This window comes from Mixophyes fleayi, chromosome 6 (assembly GCF_038048845.1).
Source record: "Mixophyes fleayi isolate aMixFle1 chromosome 6, aMixFle1.hap1, whole genome shotgun sequence".
In the NCBI taxonomy this organism is placed as follows: Eukaryota; Metazoa; Chordata; class Amphibia; order Anura; family Limnodynastidae; genus Mixophyes; species Mixophyes fleayi.
Genome location: NC_134407.1, coordinates 101,847,027 through 101,866,571, shown reverse-complemented (window position 1 = coordinate 101,866,571; position 19,545 = coordinate 101,847,027). Strand labels below are relative to the sequence as shown.

The 19,545-nt window shown below is 39.2% G+C and overlaps 1 protein-coding gene across 1 annotated transcript in view; it reads left to right on the top strand.

Annotated features, from left to right (window-relative positions):
* The window catches only part of ZCCHC24 (zinc finger CCHC-type containing 24), a 138,598-nt gene that overhangs the window by 21,016 nt on the left and 98,037 nt on the right, over positions 1–19,545 (top strand). Inside the window, exon 2 of the mRNA XM_075217124.1 lies at positions 9,791–9,991. Within this exon, the coding sequence (XP_075073225.1) occupies positions 9,791–9,991 (201 nt within the window). The remainder of the gene's footprint in view (positions 1–9,790; positions 9,992–19,545) is intronic.

Sequence of the window (19,545 nt, the reverse complement as noted above, 5' to 3'; positions counted from 1 at the left end):
TGAATGAGACTTTTATAGTGTTTAGGCCAGTCACAGTAAAATTAAATATTTTCCATAGACTCCAGTAAACCATGCCACAGTTTCTAGCTTACTTTTGTTGAGCAGTTTAACTGTAAACTAGGGAAGACCGTCAGCTCTGATCCATTTTTTAAAACAGACGTTAGCAAGCAGTCAGCTGTCTGTTTTTTTAATTGTAACACTAGATTGTAAGCTCCGTCACTAGCAGGGCGCATTCTACACTTTTTTACATCTACATTTATTTTGTTTGCCTTTTACGTTGCTATTTTATGTATGGTTTATTTTCCACACAGTCTTTAGCATAAATCAACACAATAATAGTAATAGTTAAACACTAACGGGGTTTTGCATTCAAAGAATGTAGAACACCAAAAATTGAAAATGCTGTACAGAAGCTGGTATGTTTAAGCAAAATAAACACACTATTTCAACAGTTAATAGCAATGACTTAGAACATGTTTTTTTCTATTTGTGAATTAGGATTTAAAGTTTGATTGGTGATTATCATTTTATCTTTTGTTTTAAATGTTTATTAGATATTTGAGGAATTTAGTAACTGCTACTGTGACAAAACACTATATGAAATGTTTTATGTAAATGAATGGGTAGGTTAGACTTGGTAAGTCATTTACAACCCTGTAACACAGTGCTTTCTTGCAGCTTAAGGTGTCTATGTAACAAATGGTGAAGAGCCAAAATGCTGGCATTTGCAATTCCACAGCTGCTGTCCCCATATACCTTTATGTGGATGGCGACTGTGACCAATTCTCATGGTAGCGTTAGCTTCCCTGGTCAATGGGGTCCATCGCTGTTGAAGAGACTTTGCTGGATCCCCGCCTGGTAAATCACTATGCACGTGTGGACGTTAGCAGCTTGTGTTAAATAGCGCTTCCTCATTATGCTGCCAGTATTAGGCCACCAGTGACCATAGCAGGGAAGGGGTTTTCGACAGGCCCCGTCATAACAAATAGCAGCGGTACTTCCTTATGTATATTGATAGTTACCACCACCATCCTCCTTCCCAAAATAATAGAGTCTTAAATGTTTGTGTGAAGAATGACTAAAATGTATGAATATATCAGGGAGATACGTATAATATTGTATAGTAATTTTACTACTCCCTTGCTTGATTTCCTACAGGGAAGAATAAGTAACCAATTGAGAAGATTATAGGTACATACTGTGGAGGAAGTATTAGTGTTCTACATATATTCAGGTAGTTGTTAAGATTCAAGATATCCAACTTCAAATCTATAACATAAGTAATAGAGAACAGCTCATCACAACACCAGACAGAATTGAATTGTATCTGCTATTTAGCAAATCAGTGAATGCTTTGAAATTTAGTCTGATAGTTTAAGTAATTGTACTTGGAATAATATATATTTATTTGTGTTTTCCACCATAGACTTTCCTACTTGTACTTGTTTTATGGAATTCAGTGCTGGTATATGTATTTATAACATACAGTATATGTTGCTTTTCCTAAAGGGAAGGTAAAATTTGGACTGTTCAGATAAAATACATGTGATTTCTATGAGCAAGAATGTTTTCAAGAAGTCTGTAGTCTGTGTTTTACATGGTCTGGAGACTAAATGGACACACAGGCCCCTTTTGTTAGATAGTGTGGCTTCCTGTTGTAAAGGCAGGATTTTATCAGGGTCCGGGTCATATTTGTCACTAGCAGTAGGAAGATCAGACTCAGCAGACTTGAGAATGTTTTACTTTTGTCACTGTCACCCTTCTATTTGTCAGACAGCTATGAAAAGCCTTGCTTAATTCTCCATCTGTATAGACACCTTCTATATCACCCTGCAGGGACAGAAGTATCCTCAGGCACTTTCCCACCTGTTTAAGAGCTGACTGATACCAATGTTATTCAACAGACTGAATGTAATACTCTTATAAACAATACAAAATAAGTGAGATAACAGCAAAACAAAGCACATCATGTGCTAGAAATATAGACATAAATAAGAAGTGTGCTTCTATAAAATAAAGAGCATATAAGAGTATACATTTGTTGTGTATGCATTACAATTCCAGTTGCAGTCACAGTGATTCTGTGCCCTCCATCAGCATATTGTTAGCTGGCATAGTAATTTTTCCTAAGTAATTTAACCCAGAAAATGAATCAGCAGGACCCTCATACTGAAATACCAGAGTAGGCGTATAGTGTGCAGGAAAAAAATAAAAATTTTCAGTAAATTTGTAAGTAGATAAAGGTGCAGAGGTCACATTTTCATGGGTGTTCTGCAGCTGGGTGCACATCCAGACTGCAAAATCACTTGTATTTTTCAACTTTGAGGGGGCAGAGATCTGGGGGTAAATGTATCAAATAGCAATTTTTGCTAGTTACCGGAAATCGCCGATATCCGGTAACTTTGCATGGTAAATTTAAAGCGGCAATGGCTTTAAAGGCAAAACTTGCCATTAAGCTATTGCCCAAAAATGAAAGAGAAATAAGCTAGCTGCACCTCCTTTGAGTGACTGGCATGTTTATTTTAACGACTGTATGGCTGCTCACAGCATATAAAGACATTATTCTGAGCCAGATAATGGTATCATGTAGATATAGCATAGTTGCCTACTCTCCCGGAATGTCCGGGAGACTCCCGAATTTCTGGGAATCCTCCCGGACTCGAATCATGTGTCATCTTGGCTCCGCCCCCTGCTGGTATAGGGCAAAATGGCTTTGACCGCTTAGGCAGGGGTGGGGGTTAGTGACACGATTTTCCGAGCCCCGCACCCACGCGTCCACCTGTCCCTGGACCTCCCGGACCCCAAAACAAAAAAGTAGGCAAGTATGATATATGTATGATATATATATATATATATATATATATATATATATATATATATATATATATATATATATATATATATATCTATATCATAACGGTGGCTGCACACATTAATTGACCTGGGCTGTCAGTGACAGCTAATGTGGCCAGTAAATGGGCCTGAACCGACTAATTTTTATGCTGCCTTCTGATCATTGACCACAGCACTCATTGAGCCTGAATATTTCTGCATTCAGTGCAGAGAGATACTAAGTGACCTGGCGGTATTACTAGTACATCACTGGGATACTTTTAGTTGTAAGTGGTTCCAGAAGTACAGGGTAGTTTCAAATTAGATCCCTCTTCACACTTGGATCTCTTAGTAGGCGCTAGTGTGTTTTTGGAGTTGCTCTTTATGGAATTTTTATGGATTTTTTGCTATATCTTCCTTTTAGACAATATCAGATCAAGACAGAAGTGTGAAAATAAGGGTGTTGCTGGGTGAGAAAAGCAAGGTTGGAGCTCGCACTAGGTCGGATGGAAGAAAATAAGATTTTTATTGCTATAGACATTTACTTTACAAATACTTTTTTAGGCTGTTAGCTCTCATGAGCAGGGCCCTCTTTCCTTGTGTGCTCCTTCTACTGTTCCTTCATCCTCTGTACCTCTTGGCCTGCTTCGCTAGCCCTGTTTTACCTGTTTTATTAAGCTTCGGCCTTCTTCCTGCTGATTTCTACCATCCCTTTCACTATCTGTCAGATATAATCTGATTTGCTTTACCCATGCACCTGTGTTTGTATATATTTGTGTATCATGTTGTGTCTTGGTTCTGTTTTCTGTATATGTAATGTATGGCGCTGCGGACCCTTTGTGGCGCCTTATAAGTCAAAAATAATAATTATAATAATAATAAGTATTGGATTTGTTCAATTAAAGAGTATTTTTCTTTTCTTTATATATATATATATATATATGTGTGTGTGTTTTATTTAGTCTACTATTTTTTTTTTTTAAGTAGTGTGGTCAGGTGGCCGATGAACCCCGTGGCCACTATACATGAACACAGGGTTGGTAAAATTATCGTCCTTAGGTTTAACATTCTTTACCCATACACCCACCCAAGGGTCAGGAAGAGTGCAGTCTTGGGAGTGCAGCGGGGGTGACATCTACCCCCCCCCCTTCTCCCTGTCACATAGGCAATAGTTTTGCATTAATCAGCCTTGTGATTTTGCTTGTTTTAGTGAGAATCAGCCCAGTCTGGCTAGAAGGAAGAGAGGGACACTGACTGCTAAGTTTAAGGAAAAAAAATAGTTTGAATAAAGAGACCCTGTATCCTCCCAACTCCATTAGTTTATTTGTATAGTTCCTGTGGCCATTAATCCCTCCTCATTTTCACTGTTTCACTGGTTTATGTAATTGGAATAGACTTTATGCAGGACTACACCATACCTCCCAACCATCTTTAGCCAGGACATTCCCTATTTGAGGGCTCTGTCCCATCATCCTGATCGGGACAGCTTTGTTCCTCAGGTGGGAAATTTGAGAGGTATGTCTCTTTCACTGGTGCTTTGCATGGTGAATGGGTGCTGCATGGCAATGGAGGTGTTTGGAGGGGAGGAGAGTACGGAGCAACCTAGCACTTCAAAAGTGGTAGGCATGCCCCATGCGCACATTGTGACATGGATATACCCCATCGTAACGTGATCATGCTCTCTGTCCCAATACCAGATTCCCAAATGTTCTGAGGTATGCTACTCATCAACAAACTCATTGCATTACTGCTAGAAACTGTTTTTAAATAACATAAATAAGTGAAGTCATTGTAAGAGTGGTAAATAAAATGGCAATCAAACTACTTTTTCAATCCTTAAACTGCACTCAGACTCTCCATGCTCTTTGGGGCTCTGTGATTAGTCTTATACCTCCTGCTGAAAACTGGGGCTATGTAATGTTTTGGAGGGGTTATAAGCGAGAGGACCAATTAGAAGCCATAATTATGGACATTATTGGTTCTACCACTTACACTCCATACTGTTCATCCCCAAATAAATATTTGCCAAGGCAACGGTCAGGACGCTCTATCTCTGCAGCACCGCGTCCCGGCATCTAGAGCAGCCAGGTGCATGCGCAAATTAGCCCAATCCTAGCCTCAGGTGGCTAAATTAATACCCCTGTGTCAGAACGTTTCCCATTGGCCCCATGTAGTATTTAAGGCAGGAAGGGGCAAGCCTTCCTGCCGGTTATAGTCCCTGCTACCCTGCATACTTTTCCTGCTGTGTTTTTTTGCTCCTGAAATTTTGATTACTGTTGCTGACCTCTTGCCTGGATACTGACTTTGTTGTTTGCCTGTGACCCCTGACCTTTGGCCTGGATTCTGCCGTTCGTTGTTTGCCTGTGACCCCTGACCTTTGGCCTGGATTCTGACATACCTCAATTGCCTCTGACCCTGACCCATTGCTCGGATACTGACCCTGCCATATTGCCTGGGATCTGTTGGACCCCTTGCCTGGACCTAGACGCTGCTGTTTCGCTGGCGACCCTCAAAACCGTTGCCAGGATCTTCACTCCACCTCTAAGTTAACTCCAGCGCTACGTTCTCAGGTTATCAACTCCTACTACTAGAGTACAAGACCTGGGGGCATCAGAGTACCTGTGAGCGCATTTAGCTCTACGGGAAGAGCGGTTCCTATAGGCGAAGACCTCTGAAGCGGTTCTAGGAGTTGATACCTGGGGCATGAGCCGTAACAGCTAGCTGGGAGAAAATGGGTCGGTTGGGTTCTTTTTAAGTCCTTGATTGGCCACTTGAAATATTGCAAGTTATGTCCCAAGTCTGTTATGGCCAGGTGTGTATGTATGACTATTTATGGTGTTCCTTCCTTATTTCTCCATAATTATACCATGACATTTACAATACCAACCTTACTTAGGTTGACCACATATGCTGGAATATTGCAGCCAATATTGGTCTGATGGCCCTATATCGCAGTGTGTTTGGGCATAAAATCAATCTCACTTCCGTAATCATAATGTGCAGTCTTGTTTCAACCACACTGTTTCCAGTGAAGCCAGAAATTGTTCCAGCAATTCAGACAGCTAAACCAGAGCCATAACTTTAAATTCTAGCGCCTGGGGAGAGAAAGACAAATGCCGCCCCCCTAGCCCTCAATTTTAGCCCTGGGTGGTCACCCCTGTTGCACAGCCCTAGTTACGGCCCTGTTAAACAGTTAATTCTTGTTTACTCTGGCCACTCAATCTAATAACCTTTCTCCCCATACAGTATCTCAAACCCCTCCACTTTAAGCAACCAAAATGGAGTTTATTGCTCAGCTTTGGCTCAGGTTCTTAAAAAGTGTATCTATGAGACAATTGTTGATAGATTACATTAACATTACAAGAAACTACCACCTAGATCAGAGGTGCGCACCCTGTAGGTCAGGCCCCCAAGTGAGGTCCCTGAATTTGTTTTTTGTGTTCCCTATCAGTGACTTGTGCAGTACAATCTATTGGAAAACACCAAAACAACAGCAAACTGGCACTGTGTCCCAGAACACTGATGTCCAAGCTAAAAAAAAAAAAGGTTGAGCAACATGACTATCTCCTCTTAGTGAATGCTAAGTTTTAAAGAGCTCACTGGGCACAAACAGGTCTATAGTTTGCTGGTTCAAAATGAAAAACAATATATTATTTGTCGTCAGTGAAAATCGTTACTGATTACTTAATGATCCATCTATAATCCATCAGGGATTTTCTCAATATTTGTAGTCGCAGGGGAATAAGTGTTATACTTTATGTTTGTAAACGCCCCAAAATGTTAGTATATGATACAGCAACATTTTCAAGGTTAGCAGCTATGTTAGATGGAGCTGCTTGGTATTCATGTTTCTTCTAAAACTCACAATTCCAAAATATATAATACTATAAAAGCATGTGACCTTGATCATTATTTAAATTAATACCTCCTACAAGAGGCAAAAAAGAATTACCCTACTCAGAGCCAGTGCTGGTGTTTCCAGCACCCTCCTGCTGGCAATTTACGTGTGCGCAGTGAAACTTTGGAAGGGCTAGCTGGACTTATCCCCCCCACACTGATCTTTAGTTTGCCTTGCTTTAAAAATGTTTCCTTGAGGTTATAGCTGGTGGTCATCCTAGACTGCTTGTCTGTGCAGAGCTGTGAATGGAGAGCTGGAATCTCAGAACGTGCTTTAAATAGACCCACGCAAATTCTGCATCCTAGTCTATGGCTATTTCAGAACCAGCCGAGCCCTGCGTATGAATGCACTACAAAAGATAGATATGAAGAGAGTTATTTTAAGGCCCCAGCATAAAGCTGAAGTTGCACACAACTATTTAACCACCTAAGTGCCAAGTGTATCCTTCTTGTCTCTGTTAGCTGTGTGATCATTTAGTCACAAGCCTCACAGAGCTACAGCTATTGCGCTCTTGAAAGACTTGTGTGGTGGCATACATTTTATACTCTTTTTTTTTTTCACTTTGGAGGGCAAGGATTGCAACAAAGCAACTAAATGACTTCACCTTTTATACTACTATTGTGTCTTTGGGGCCGATTCAGTTCTGCCGAGAATAACGCGACGTTAGCAGTTTTACCGTTAATACGGTAAAACTGCGCATAATTACCCTTAATACGGTAATTTCAACAGTGGATTTTTACTCGCGGCTCCCTGAGCTGTGAGATGAAATCCAGGTTAAAATTACTGTATTGACGGTAATACTGTTAACGTCGCGCTATTCGTGGCAGAATTGAATAGACCCCTTGATGTAGAAGATGCCTTGTTCTATAAAGCTGGGTACACACTAGAGTTTTCATCCAATAATCGGCTAAATCAGCCGACATACGACCGCTCGTTCAAAAGTCGGGTTGTCGGGTCAGTGTGTGCAGTGACACGATGGTTGAAAGTCTGCCCAAATGGACTGGTTGGTCGTACCATTTAATATTTTCATTCCAATCTCATTTCTGTTGTGTAGTGTGTATAAACTTCCGACCGATCCACAACAGTGAGTACGAAATTACAGTCATTGCTCACGACAACATGGCTGTAAAAAGTCGCTAAAGGGACGTCCGCTCTTCCCTTTATCGTCCTAAACAAGGCTAGTGTGTATGCAGTACATGGACCAAGCGATCGGACCATCGATCGCATGTAAAATCGCTCGGCATAAAAAGTTGGGCGAAATTTCTGTAGTATGTACCCAGCTTAAGACAGTGATAGGCCCAAGATACTTCCTGCTTTGATGTCAGATTTGTTTGTTAGAGCTTTTAACTGTGTTAACATGTCTGCACATACAGGTGTGTCTTTCTTTGATTAAGTGTATTGTTTTGACTTCTTACTGAGATTAAGGGCTAGATTTACTAAGCTGCGGGTTTGAAAAAGTGGGGATGTTGCCTATAGCAACCAATCAGATTCTAGCTTTCATTTATTTAGTACCTTCTACAAAATGATAGCTAGAATCTGATTTGGTTGCTATTGGCAACTTCCCCACTTTTTCAAACCCGCAGCTTAGTAAATCTAGCCCTAAGAGTAATGTGCGGCACCCCTGAATTGTATCAGTTTTACTGCCCATAACTGTATCTTATGGAGTACAGTAATGTGAGGAAGTATTAATAGTGTTCCACACAGTTCATTAAACTTAACAGTAAGGGACAGAGTGACTAAACCATGTTAATTATACAGTAATAATTATATTATTACAAATAAAAGGACAAGTATGCATGAACTAAGTCATGATACTGTAACAGAATTTGATATATTGGACCTCATTTAGACTTCGGAACAAATCCAGCTAAAGGCTGCTCATTTGGATCTGGATAAATCGTGTTGCATGCTGGGAAAATACTGCCTGCATTTGCATGTAACACAAATATGAAGATGTCCTCCTCCCCAACTCTATCTTTTTCTGCACTATTTAAATGTGTCCCCCCTGCTGCACATGTTTTTGCCAAGGTGCCAAATTATACCTAGCTGGATTTTCTACCAACTGTAAATGAGGCCCATTTCATGGACCCTTATCGTCTAATTTACCAGCATTTAATCACTACCAGTGTATATGCTGCTTTCTGCAACGTGATATAATATAACCCACCCACCCTTTAATTAATTCTTCAAATCCCTCATTTAGCAACTTGTTGTTTTCAAGTATGGGTATGACGCAGGTTTTGGCACTGGGTAACTGGGAGATTAAAACTGCTATGAAGTGAATATTTAAGTGACCCTGGCAATCTAATGGACAACAACATTAATTGGCACTTAAGTCTTCTTTGAAACATGGATAGATTAGCGTGGAAAACATACTGTTTTATTCGGATGGCAGTGACTTTTAAGAAGATAATTACACTAAGGTAGACATGCACTTGTATTTTGGTGCAGTGAAATGATTTTGCAGTGTTCTGCCAGTTGTTTTGTTAGTTCATGTTTAATTTTCTAGCCTCCCTAAAGTTGCTTTATTTGCCAAATACAGGGCGTTTCATTAAAGCTTTCTAAATATTTTCCACCATGGAAAACTCTAGCTCAGTTTTATGCTTATTATCAATTCCCAACAATTCACTAAACAATAACATTGAAGTTCTACTACATACACTTTGGTGTCAGATATAATAAGAGTGCTATGCGGCTTCACTTAGAAGCAAAGCAAAATTCTAACTCCCTAGCTCACAATACCAGTAAATATACCTCCAAGTAAATCATGTGAAGTAAACTGTTGAACACTTCTTCAGTTTTCCTAGCTCTTGGTAAATGGTGAAACCTTCTGATAGTTACAAAGTCTATCGATTTAGGAAAAACATGGTGCAAAGTTTCAAACTATCATAGTGCATCTCTCATCTCACTTGATGCACCAAAGGTCATGTGCAATACTGTTTGAAACACAGACTTGATTAGTGTGTCAATGCCAGATTAGGCGGCAGTATAAGTAAATTTGTGACAATTATTGAAATTCACAAAATGGGTGTCTAAAACTGTTTTATATGTCTCCAACAGGCATTAGGCAGCAGCCTTTATAAAAGTGCATCTCCTTATGGATCCTTGAACAACATTGTGGATGGGCTGAGCTCTCTAACTGAACACTTCTCTGAAATCTCACTTGCCTCAGAGAACAGGAAACCAAGCAAAAGGCCCCCTCCTAACTACTTGTGTCACCTCTGCTTCAACAAAGGCCATTACATCAAGGACTGTCCTCAGGTAAGAAACGTATGTGTAATAACCAATCCTTCTTAAGAAGACACTTTGTGTATCAGGGATAGGCAACCTGTGGATCTATAGGCTGGTGATTGCACATGTTGGGAATTGTAGTGTTAAGAATAGTTGGAGAGTAACAGACTAGCCATTGTGCTGTGAAATTTTTTTACTAATTTGCTCTGGGAAGTAATGGTATCTATCACTACTGCCAGGACATTTATGTGACAATATGCACAGAAAGGGTAGACCACAAGGCCATACAGATTATGAAAGAACAACACCGAAAGTCTACAGGTGTTGTCAGTTGTATACGTGGCTTAATGGCTGCATTTACCAACTGCAGTATATCCTTAACTGAAAAAGAAGTGTATTTGCTAATAATGCTGCCTTTGTTTTACTACTTTATTTCAGATATGTTGAACATATAAATATTGAACACATCCTAAAACGTTTAATGCACTATTTTACACAGCTTGTGATCTATTTAAAATGAAAAATAAGCAACATATATTGTTAGAATAAAAATAATGACCATTTTGTCAGGTGGAATATTTGGCATGGCAGTTTTTGGTGTGTGTGACATCCTCCATCTAAAGGTAGAGTTTCAGATCAATTGACCTTCCGTCTAATTTAAATGTAGCTGTGGACTACAAATTAATACTAGCTTCAGATTGTTGTTGTATTTTGTCCTTTTGTTGACTGGCTTTATAAGCTTCTTTATTGCTGTCATCAATGACAACTGTTGATCATGTTCCCATACTCACCACCAGTTTCAAGCATATATAAAGCAATCACCATGTGAGAGTAGCGATACACCCATCTTTGGATATTTAGTGACACTAGGAAACACTCAGTATAATAATATTCTTTAGTGTTATTGCAATTTTATATATATTGGTTTGCCTCCCAGTCATTGTTCCATATATAATAATATAAACCACAATAAAATATTCTTCTATTTTACATGAAAGTTTATAACTAGATTTTTTATTTAACTTTGCAGAGGGAAAATCTATACATTTCTCTTCTTTTCTGTTCCTTCTTTCAAACGTGACTCCTATGCCCTGTAAGGACAGAATTAGAAGATGGGACAGGTAAAATTAGTATTAAAATAATAGGAAAAGTGGTTTAAGTGTTAGTGGCCATTTGAAGGTACTCTAACTAATAGATAAGCCATACTTGCCAACATTGAGGTTTTTGTTCTCCGGAAGGGGGGCGGGCTGAGGAGAATTTTCACCCCACCCTCATGATGAAAGCAACATTTTGTCATGGGGGCGAGGCCAAAATGAGGCTCCATCCTGGTCACTTTGCTAGGAGGTGGGCAGGATGCGGGAGAATTGCCTGCGCTCCCGGGAGTCCGGGATACCCACTTGTAATTCGGTAGTCTCCCAGACATTCCAGGAGAGTAGGCAAATATGGGTTAAGTACTGAAAATTGTTCAGGTGGCGTCAGTTTTACGTTTCTTTACATAAATCAATTAAAAGCATTTAAAGAGGTTACTTCATTGTTTTGAAAAGAGGTAGAAAAAATAAAATCCATATTTTTTTTATCGACAAACATTTTCTGATTTCTGCTTAACTAATTACTTTTTAAATGTAACTATCAGAATGTGATCAGGATTGTTTTTCTAGGAAATTATTTTCCTTTGTGTGCCATTAGCCATGCTATGACCTCCTATGCATTGCTTGCTCCAATTCAGACTTCTTTATTAACCCTTTTACATCTAGAACGATTCTCATCATTCAGCAGCCTTTTCTAGCAGAATAATAGTGCAACATTCAGCTTTCAAGATACTGCAAATAAAATCCATATGTTTCTACATCCCCCTCCCTACCTTCCCAAAATAATGGCTAGCCCCCCTCTCTCCTATATCAGCTGGATTGGGTTACCACAAGTGAAATCAAGAGGAATTCCGAGAACCACTGTAACCCTACCCTCCCGTGTGTACATACTGAGAAATTAGCTGCATGCCTGATAGGTTCATGAGATTTTCATTTGTTTGAGGGTTAACATTACAAATTTGTCAATATGCTGTAATATGCACTGGTGAAGCACTTAGTCTAGTAACACCATCACTTGCTTTCAAGTTTGTTTACTGAATGTAGTTGCCTTTCTGGTGTAACTAGAGCATGCAAGGCCCATTACATCCAGACATAAGGACTGATTACGGAGATGAAAATAATATACTTTATGTAGCATGGGCAATTTATTTATTGTATAAAATGTTATATTGTTTAAAACAATTTACAATATATTTTTTTGTTTAATAGTTTTAAAAGGTAGAATAGATTTGTTATTTTTTCTGATGTTTTCCTTTCTTATTAGTATATACTATTTGGACCCATAGCCATCAGTTTTGTCAAAAACTTTATTGTGGACAACCTCTGCTATTTATGTATAGGATTCATAACTTATGCCATTAAACTGGCTCTAACCCTATATTTTGTTATTTTCCATTTGTCTAATGTAAATAATTAGATTATTTCAAATATTCTTGTACAGGACTTTACCTACTTACTATCTATGATGGGGCCAGTAAATCTGTTTGCAGAGCTCACTATGTAGAATGGTTCAATATTTTCCTTTCTCTTCCCCAGAATCCTTTCACGTCCTACCAGAGCTCTGCTGTTAAATTAGTTGAGGTGAGATAATCCTCTCACATTACAATAGCATGGGGGCGTGACACCAGGTATAATGGATGTGTTACATCATTAAGGGTTGGGTAAAATGCAATTGGGGACCTGGGCACCTCTATAAAAGGTCTCAAAATGTAACAGAGGCAGACAAAAATGTGACAGAAAACTCCCTAAGCTTCTCCATTGTCTATACCAGGGGTGTCCAACCTTTTAGCTTCCCTGGGCCACATTGGCAGACGACGAGTTGGTTTGGGCCGCACATAAGATACACTAACAATAACGATAGCTGATCATCCAAAAAACCATTGAAAACATAGTTAACATATATATATATTTATATATATATATATATATATATATATATATATATATATATATATATATGAGAAAAAAAGTGATATATATATATATATATATATATATATATATATAAAATATATATATATCACTTTTTTTTCAAATCCCCCTATACTTACCTTTCAATCGCCCTGTTCAAAAAATCCTCTTTAGTTATTATACTATAATCACTTTTTGTATTGTTTCGATGCAATATCATTTAAGCCAGGCATTGTATATCAGGGTGCCCTGACCAGGCCTGCGGTACCTGACATATACATCACTGTGACCCCAAATTGTGACCTGTTTTGATAATTACACCACTATGTTAGTTAAGGGATAACAACTTATAATGGGCCAAAGAGAATAATATATAATGCCCCATTAGTAATACAAGTAGAAGTATGTAGCAGGGAGATGAGGTCCATGATGCTCCAGGACCAGGTGACTTTTATTCACTGGTCAGCGTCCCTTGAAATAATAAAAAAATCCCCCTTAACTTACCTTTTAATCGGCTTGTTCTCCTGTCCTCTTCTCTTCTTTTCTCCAATTCTGTGCTGCTGATTGTTCTTCTCGCGCGGGTGTCTCCTCTGTGCTGCGCTCCGCAATGGATGTTGGGCGTGATGACATCACACCCGACATTCACTGCGAGCGCCGCACGGAGGAGGAGACAAGGGAGGGAGTCGGAGTACCAGCTGACGTGACCGCGTGACCGCAAGGTAAGTAGTTTCTTTTCTTTTTTTTGCAGGATTTTTTTTTCCCATTAAGAGCGCTGCCCCCTTGCCACAACCAAAACTCCTTCTGGGCCACATTTACAGGCATGCTGGGCCGCATGCGGGATAACCTAAAACTATGTCTAACATATGCTTTGCCATGTGTTAGACACAATTAAGCACAGACAATTGCGTGGGTTAGTGTCCCTTTAATTAAAGACTCCTATGAATTACACAAATTGTGTGGCGGATTGCAAGCTGTGTAAAATATACGTGTCCCTTATTAAAGTGATAAGATGGAAACCTTATTTAGCTTTATAACCTATTGGAGTGTAGCCTCAGGTTTGGCAGAGCAGAGTGAGTAGTGAACACAGTTTCTGTTTGTATTGTGCAACTTTTGTTTATTCCAGAGCTGCAATCACTGTATACTGGAGTTTGCATTTGCATCCAGTTTTGCTTTCTGAGTATAGCAGCCTCACAACAGAGGAGTTGTAATCTGCTTTTCATGGCATGACAGAATGGAAATTGTTTGGTCATCCGAAGGAAATGTAATATAGACAGTAGGGAAAAACTGCAAGCTGATATTCATCTTTGTTTATGAAAGGGTAAAAAAAGGTTCAAGAGATTTTTTTTTTTTTAGAAATGTTACTTTTCACCGTTTAATAAACAAAGTGTAGGTGCAAATGTTTAGCATTGCTTCAGATTTTCACATTATTAAATAGCCCATTTTTTCAACATAGAATTAAGTGACATGTTATTTCTTAGTGCAGCGAATATCTATCTCATCCACCTATAAAGGGTTATTTGGGTAGTAACTTTGTGGCTTCTTCACACAAAAACAACCATGTGCATTGAGGATGGTAGGTGTTGGTGGTGCAATATAATATATATTTGAGAGATTTAATAGGCATTGTTACATGTCACCTGGGAACTAGATGGTAATTATAAAGATATCTTCTGTTTTAATGCTTATTGAATTGTGTTGTCAAAACAACAGTTTATTAGTGTCATTAAGGTAGATCATGTGTCCTATTGAGGTAGATCATAATTTAAGCATTGTGTGAATGAAGATCAGCGATGTATTTTGTAATTGTTTTTTCCCGGGCTATAAATAATAAATTTAAAATAAACTGACCACCTACAGGAGGTACAATTTTTGTGGCCTGAAACAATAGTCATGAAAATGTAATGTGTGAAGTCACTAGAATCCAAAGATATCACAAAGCATAAGACCAGTAACTGGACATTTGTGGACCCTATGTAAATGTTGCAGAAGGGGCTTGGCTATCACTGCCACATGGTGAAAATAAACAAACACATACACATTACACATGGGGCTTTTACAAGGGAGGTGGGCCCAGAAACAGCTGCCCCTTCTGCTGCTACATTAGCTACACCTTTGGGTGAAGATCACAGCAGCACTCCTCTGATAATAATAATGACCACTGCACATGAAAAGACTCCACGATTAGCATGTTATTGCAGCAAAAATGACATATACACTATATGGACAAAAGTATTCGGATGCCTGACCATTAAACCAACATGGACTGTAATGGCATTGTATTCAAATACATACACTTTAATATGGAGTTGGTCCCTCTTTTTCAGCAATAACGGCTCCCACTCTTCTTTGAAAGCTTTCCACAAGATGTTGTAGTGATTCTGTGGGAATTTTTGCCCATTCATTCTATAGAGCATTTATGAGGTCAGGCACTGATGTTGAATGAGAAGGTCTGGCTCATATTCTGTTCTAGTTCCTCTCAAAGTTGTTCAATCAAGTTGAGGTCAGGGCCCTGTGCAGACTAGTCAAGTTCTTCCATGTCATTGTAGTCGTTGCTTTGTGCACAGGGGCACAGTCATGTTGGAATAGAAAAGGATCTTCCCCAAACTGTTGCCACAAAGTTGGAAGCATAGCATTGTCCAAAATGACTTGGTATGCTGAAGCATTAAGATTGTCCTTCATTTGAGATAAGGGAGCCTGGCCCAAGCCCTGAAAAATAGCCCTATACCATTATCTCTCCTCCAACAAACTTTACAGTTGGCATAATGCAGTCAGGCAGGTAATGTTCTCCCAGCATCTGCTAAACCCAGACTCGCCCATCTGTTTCCACTGCTCCACAGTCTTGTGTCGCAGATCCGTAACTTAGTATTCTAGCGCCTGGGGCAAGAAAGACGAATGCCGACCCCCTATCCTTCAATTTTAACCAAATGAACCTGAAACATTCCTAAATTGCACCCCCCTTCAGCGTTGCGCCCTGGGCGATTGCCCCTATCGCACACCCCTAGTTACGGCCCTGCAGTGTCGGTGTGCTTTACACTGTCACGAGCCGCGGCGGTACTCACAGCTGCCGCGGCTCGCTTCTGGCTCCCCCTGGGACGTCATTTCCCCTTCCTGCCCGGCCGTTGCCTTGGCCTCTTCTGTAGCGCTGCGCCGGGCACATGCGCGCAAATAGGCAGCCTGTGGGCTGATTAATGAAGGGGGCTGAATTACAGGCATTAGCCTGCAAATGTGTGTTCCAGGGACAAGCCCTGATTGGTCCTGCTCTGTACAGGCAATTAGCCTGCAGGAGTGCATACAAGCCCTGATTGGGCCATCTGTGTATTTAAGGCAGTGAGGTCTGCAGCCTCACTGCCGGTTATAGCTTCTGTTACCAGTCTGCTGACCTGCTCTGCTCCTAGCTCCTGTCCTTTGGATATTCTGTTGGATTGCCCGTGTATGACCCCTTGCCTGGATTTGGACCCTGCCTGTGTTTCTTGTGACCCCGACCTCTGGCGTGTTTACCGATCTTCCTGTTTGCTCATGACCCTTGACCTCGGCCTGTTTATTGGATTTGCTGTCTGGTGCCGGCCCTTGACTTCACTCCTCTTTCCTGGGTTCTCCCCAGCCGGTATGCACTTCACGACCCTCTCAGTCTGCGGCCCAGTCTGTCCCCGCTCCAGTGAACACCTGACTGGCAGAGTAGATTTCGGGTTGTGCAGTATCGGCTAGGGGGGTTCCTAACATACACCACTCTATCCGACGCTTGGCATTGGTCTTGGTGATGTGAGGCTTGCATACAGCTGCTCAGCCATGGAAACCCACTCAATTAAACTCCCGCCGCACAGTTTTTGTGCTTACATTAATAGTGGAAGTTTGGAACTCTTCAGCTATGGAATCAGCAGTGCATTGGTGACTTTTACGCACCATGCGCCTTTTACATGGTCTTAAGCTTCGTGGCTGAGTTGTTAAACTTTCTAATAATATCACTTACAGTTGACCGTGGAATATCCAGCAGGGATGACATTTCACGAACTATCTTATTGCAAAGGTGGCATCCTATCACAGTACCATGCTTGAAGTCACTGAGCTCTTCACAACGACCCATTTTGTATTATAAATGCTTGCAAATGGAGACTGCATGGCCAGGTGCTTGATTTCATACACCTCTGGCAACGGATCTGATTGAAACACCTTAATTAAATAATTAACAGGTGTGGCCAAATACTTTTGTCCATGTAGTGTAAATAGTTTTATATAACTTCACAGGCTCCCATATTACTAATATACCCATATAGCTTCACATTGCACCAGCTAGTCGATATACTAGAGTAAAACCATGTAGGCTCACATGCTAGCATATAATCAGTATCAATATAACCTCACAGAGTTAGTGTGCAAATAGTAATATATAATAGTAATATATGGGGGCATATAAGGCTATATGATATAGTCTCCTGCTGCCATCTTGCCCCCCTTAAAATAGCCCAGAGTGACAACTGGTCACTCCAGCCACATGAGCTGCTGTGTTAGTAGTTACTTCCCTGGATAAGGCAATTTGTTTCAGTAATTTCACTGGTACCTAATGAATTGATTGCCTACATTTGCACACCTCTCAGAGCCGAGTCAATGTATGCCATGACTGGACAGCTGCTACATGGTGCAGCTTGCTGGGGTTGCTGGTCACCATATATTTTTAAATAAATTAAAATAATTGAGCACCAGGGTCTATCCTGATGCCACATTTCCAGTGTGAGTCCTGAGGAAGGTGTCAAAGATTAAATATGTAATGCATCCTTGATTTAAAAATTACTAATTCTATTTTTTTATGCAAGATTTATGAAAATGCATATGCCATCCTACTGAATTAAGTACTTGTATTAGATGGGGGGTCTTCTTTCATATACTGTAACTCTAAATCGAGAAACATCACTGGTCATTTTCCAAATACACATACTTCTTCCTAGGTACTGCTGCTGCTAGAAAATAATCTCTTAAAAAGGTCTATGCATTATCCACGTGGTCTAAAATGGCCCTAATATCTCCCAATAATATTGATTGTGGTAGGATTGTAACGGACCACAAAAATATGGGGTTTATCTGAGTGGGCATGGCCCCAACTAAATGTGGATGTGTTTAAGTGGATCAGGTTGAATTTGGGTGGATCAGAGTCTGGGCTTCTTCTGTTCCAATTCTGTGCTTTTAAATGTTGGAAAGTATTTATTCATGAGAATATTGGTTCAGCCCACAAATAGGTGACAAGCACAAGTCCAATAAACCTAAAATACAAGATGGCTTATATAAATCCGATATTTCTAATGATCGTGAATATATATATGTAAAAACTACAGGAATTTATCAGAATGGAAAACCTTTAAAATCATGTTGTGATTGTAGGAGGAGACATTGTCCTGACAGAACACTTCCTGTCAGTAAACCTATTGGTTGATAACAGAGAACAATAAAGTGGGCTCAGTTTCATAACAAATTTAAAAACATAATGTCAAATATATTGCATTCTGTTATGGTATGGACATTTTTCCATATATATTTGTGAATGCTTTTAGTAGCAGCTTTATATAAGGAGTGGTTATTTTTATTGATTTATTTAATGCAATTGGAGTCTAAATACCTAAAAATGTAATTTAGTTTCTTTCTTCATCTTATTAAGTGATAAAAAACATATACCAGATCCCCTTTTGAACTTTCTCCAGAATGGTTGGAAGATAATATACACATTTTCTCCTGTGTTAACATTTAGCAGTTGTTTAAACACATATCAGGAATTATTTTGGCCAGTAACAACAGAGGTCATTAGTGATGAGAAGCGAACAGTACTTTAGGGCTTCCTATGGAATAATTAGATAATTTTTTGTTCTCTTGTCCAATCCACCTATTTTATTGTAGCAGTGATAGGTCAGAAACTGCACAAACAAATAACAATGGACATTTGTACACTTGTTTGCCTTCATTGTTTGGTACTACAATAAAAAGAAAAATAATATTTTGATTCAGCTAGATGAAATAACAAATTTGTAGCTTACTTGGATATTAAAAATAAATATCATCAAAATTTATTCATATAGCGCCAGCAAATCCCATTTACAATTGGGAACAAACAGTAATAAAACAACACTGGGTAGTACAGACCGACATTGTGAATACAATTGATATATTTTTCTATATAGATGTCATGCGAAAATTATATTTTACAGAATAATACACCTTGAAATTAATCTTTAAAGAAGTACACTGTTCATAAAATTGTATAAATTTATGTTTAAATATGACCTTTAGAAGCATATTGTTGATAGCAACTTTGTGTGAGTATAATTAAAAATATATATATATATATATATATATATATATATATAATGTATATATGTATATGTATATATATATATGTATATATATATATGTGTGTGTATATATATATATATATATATATATATATATATATATATATATATTACAAGTTAACCCGTGCATGATACTCATGCATTCTAGTCAAATCAAGCTACTTAAGGTGTTAAAAAGGTTCTTGTCATGCATTTGGGCCATAGCCCAGGCCTCAACCACCAACCACTCCCCACTGTCACCCCCGGCAACCAC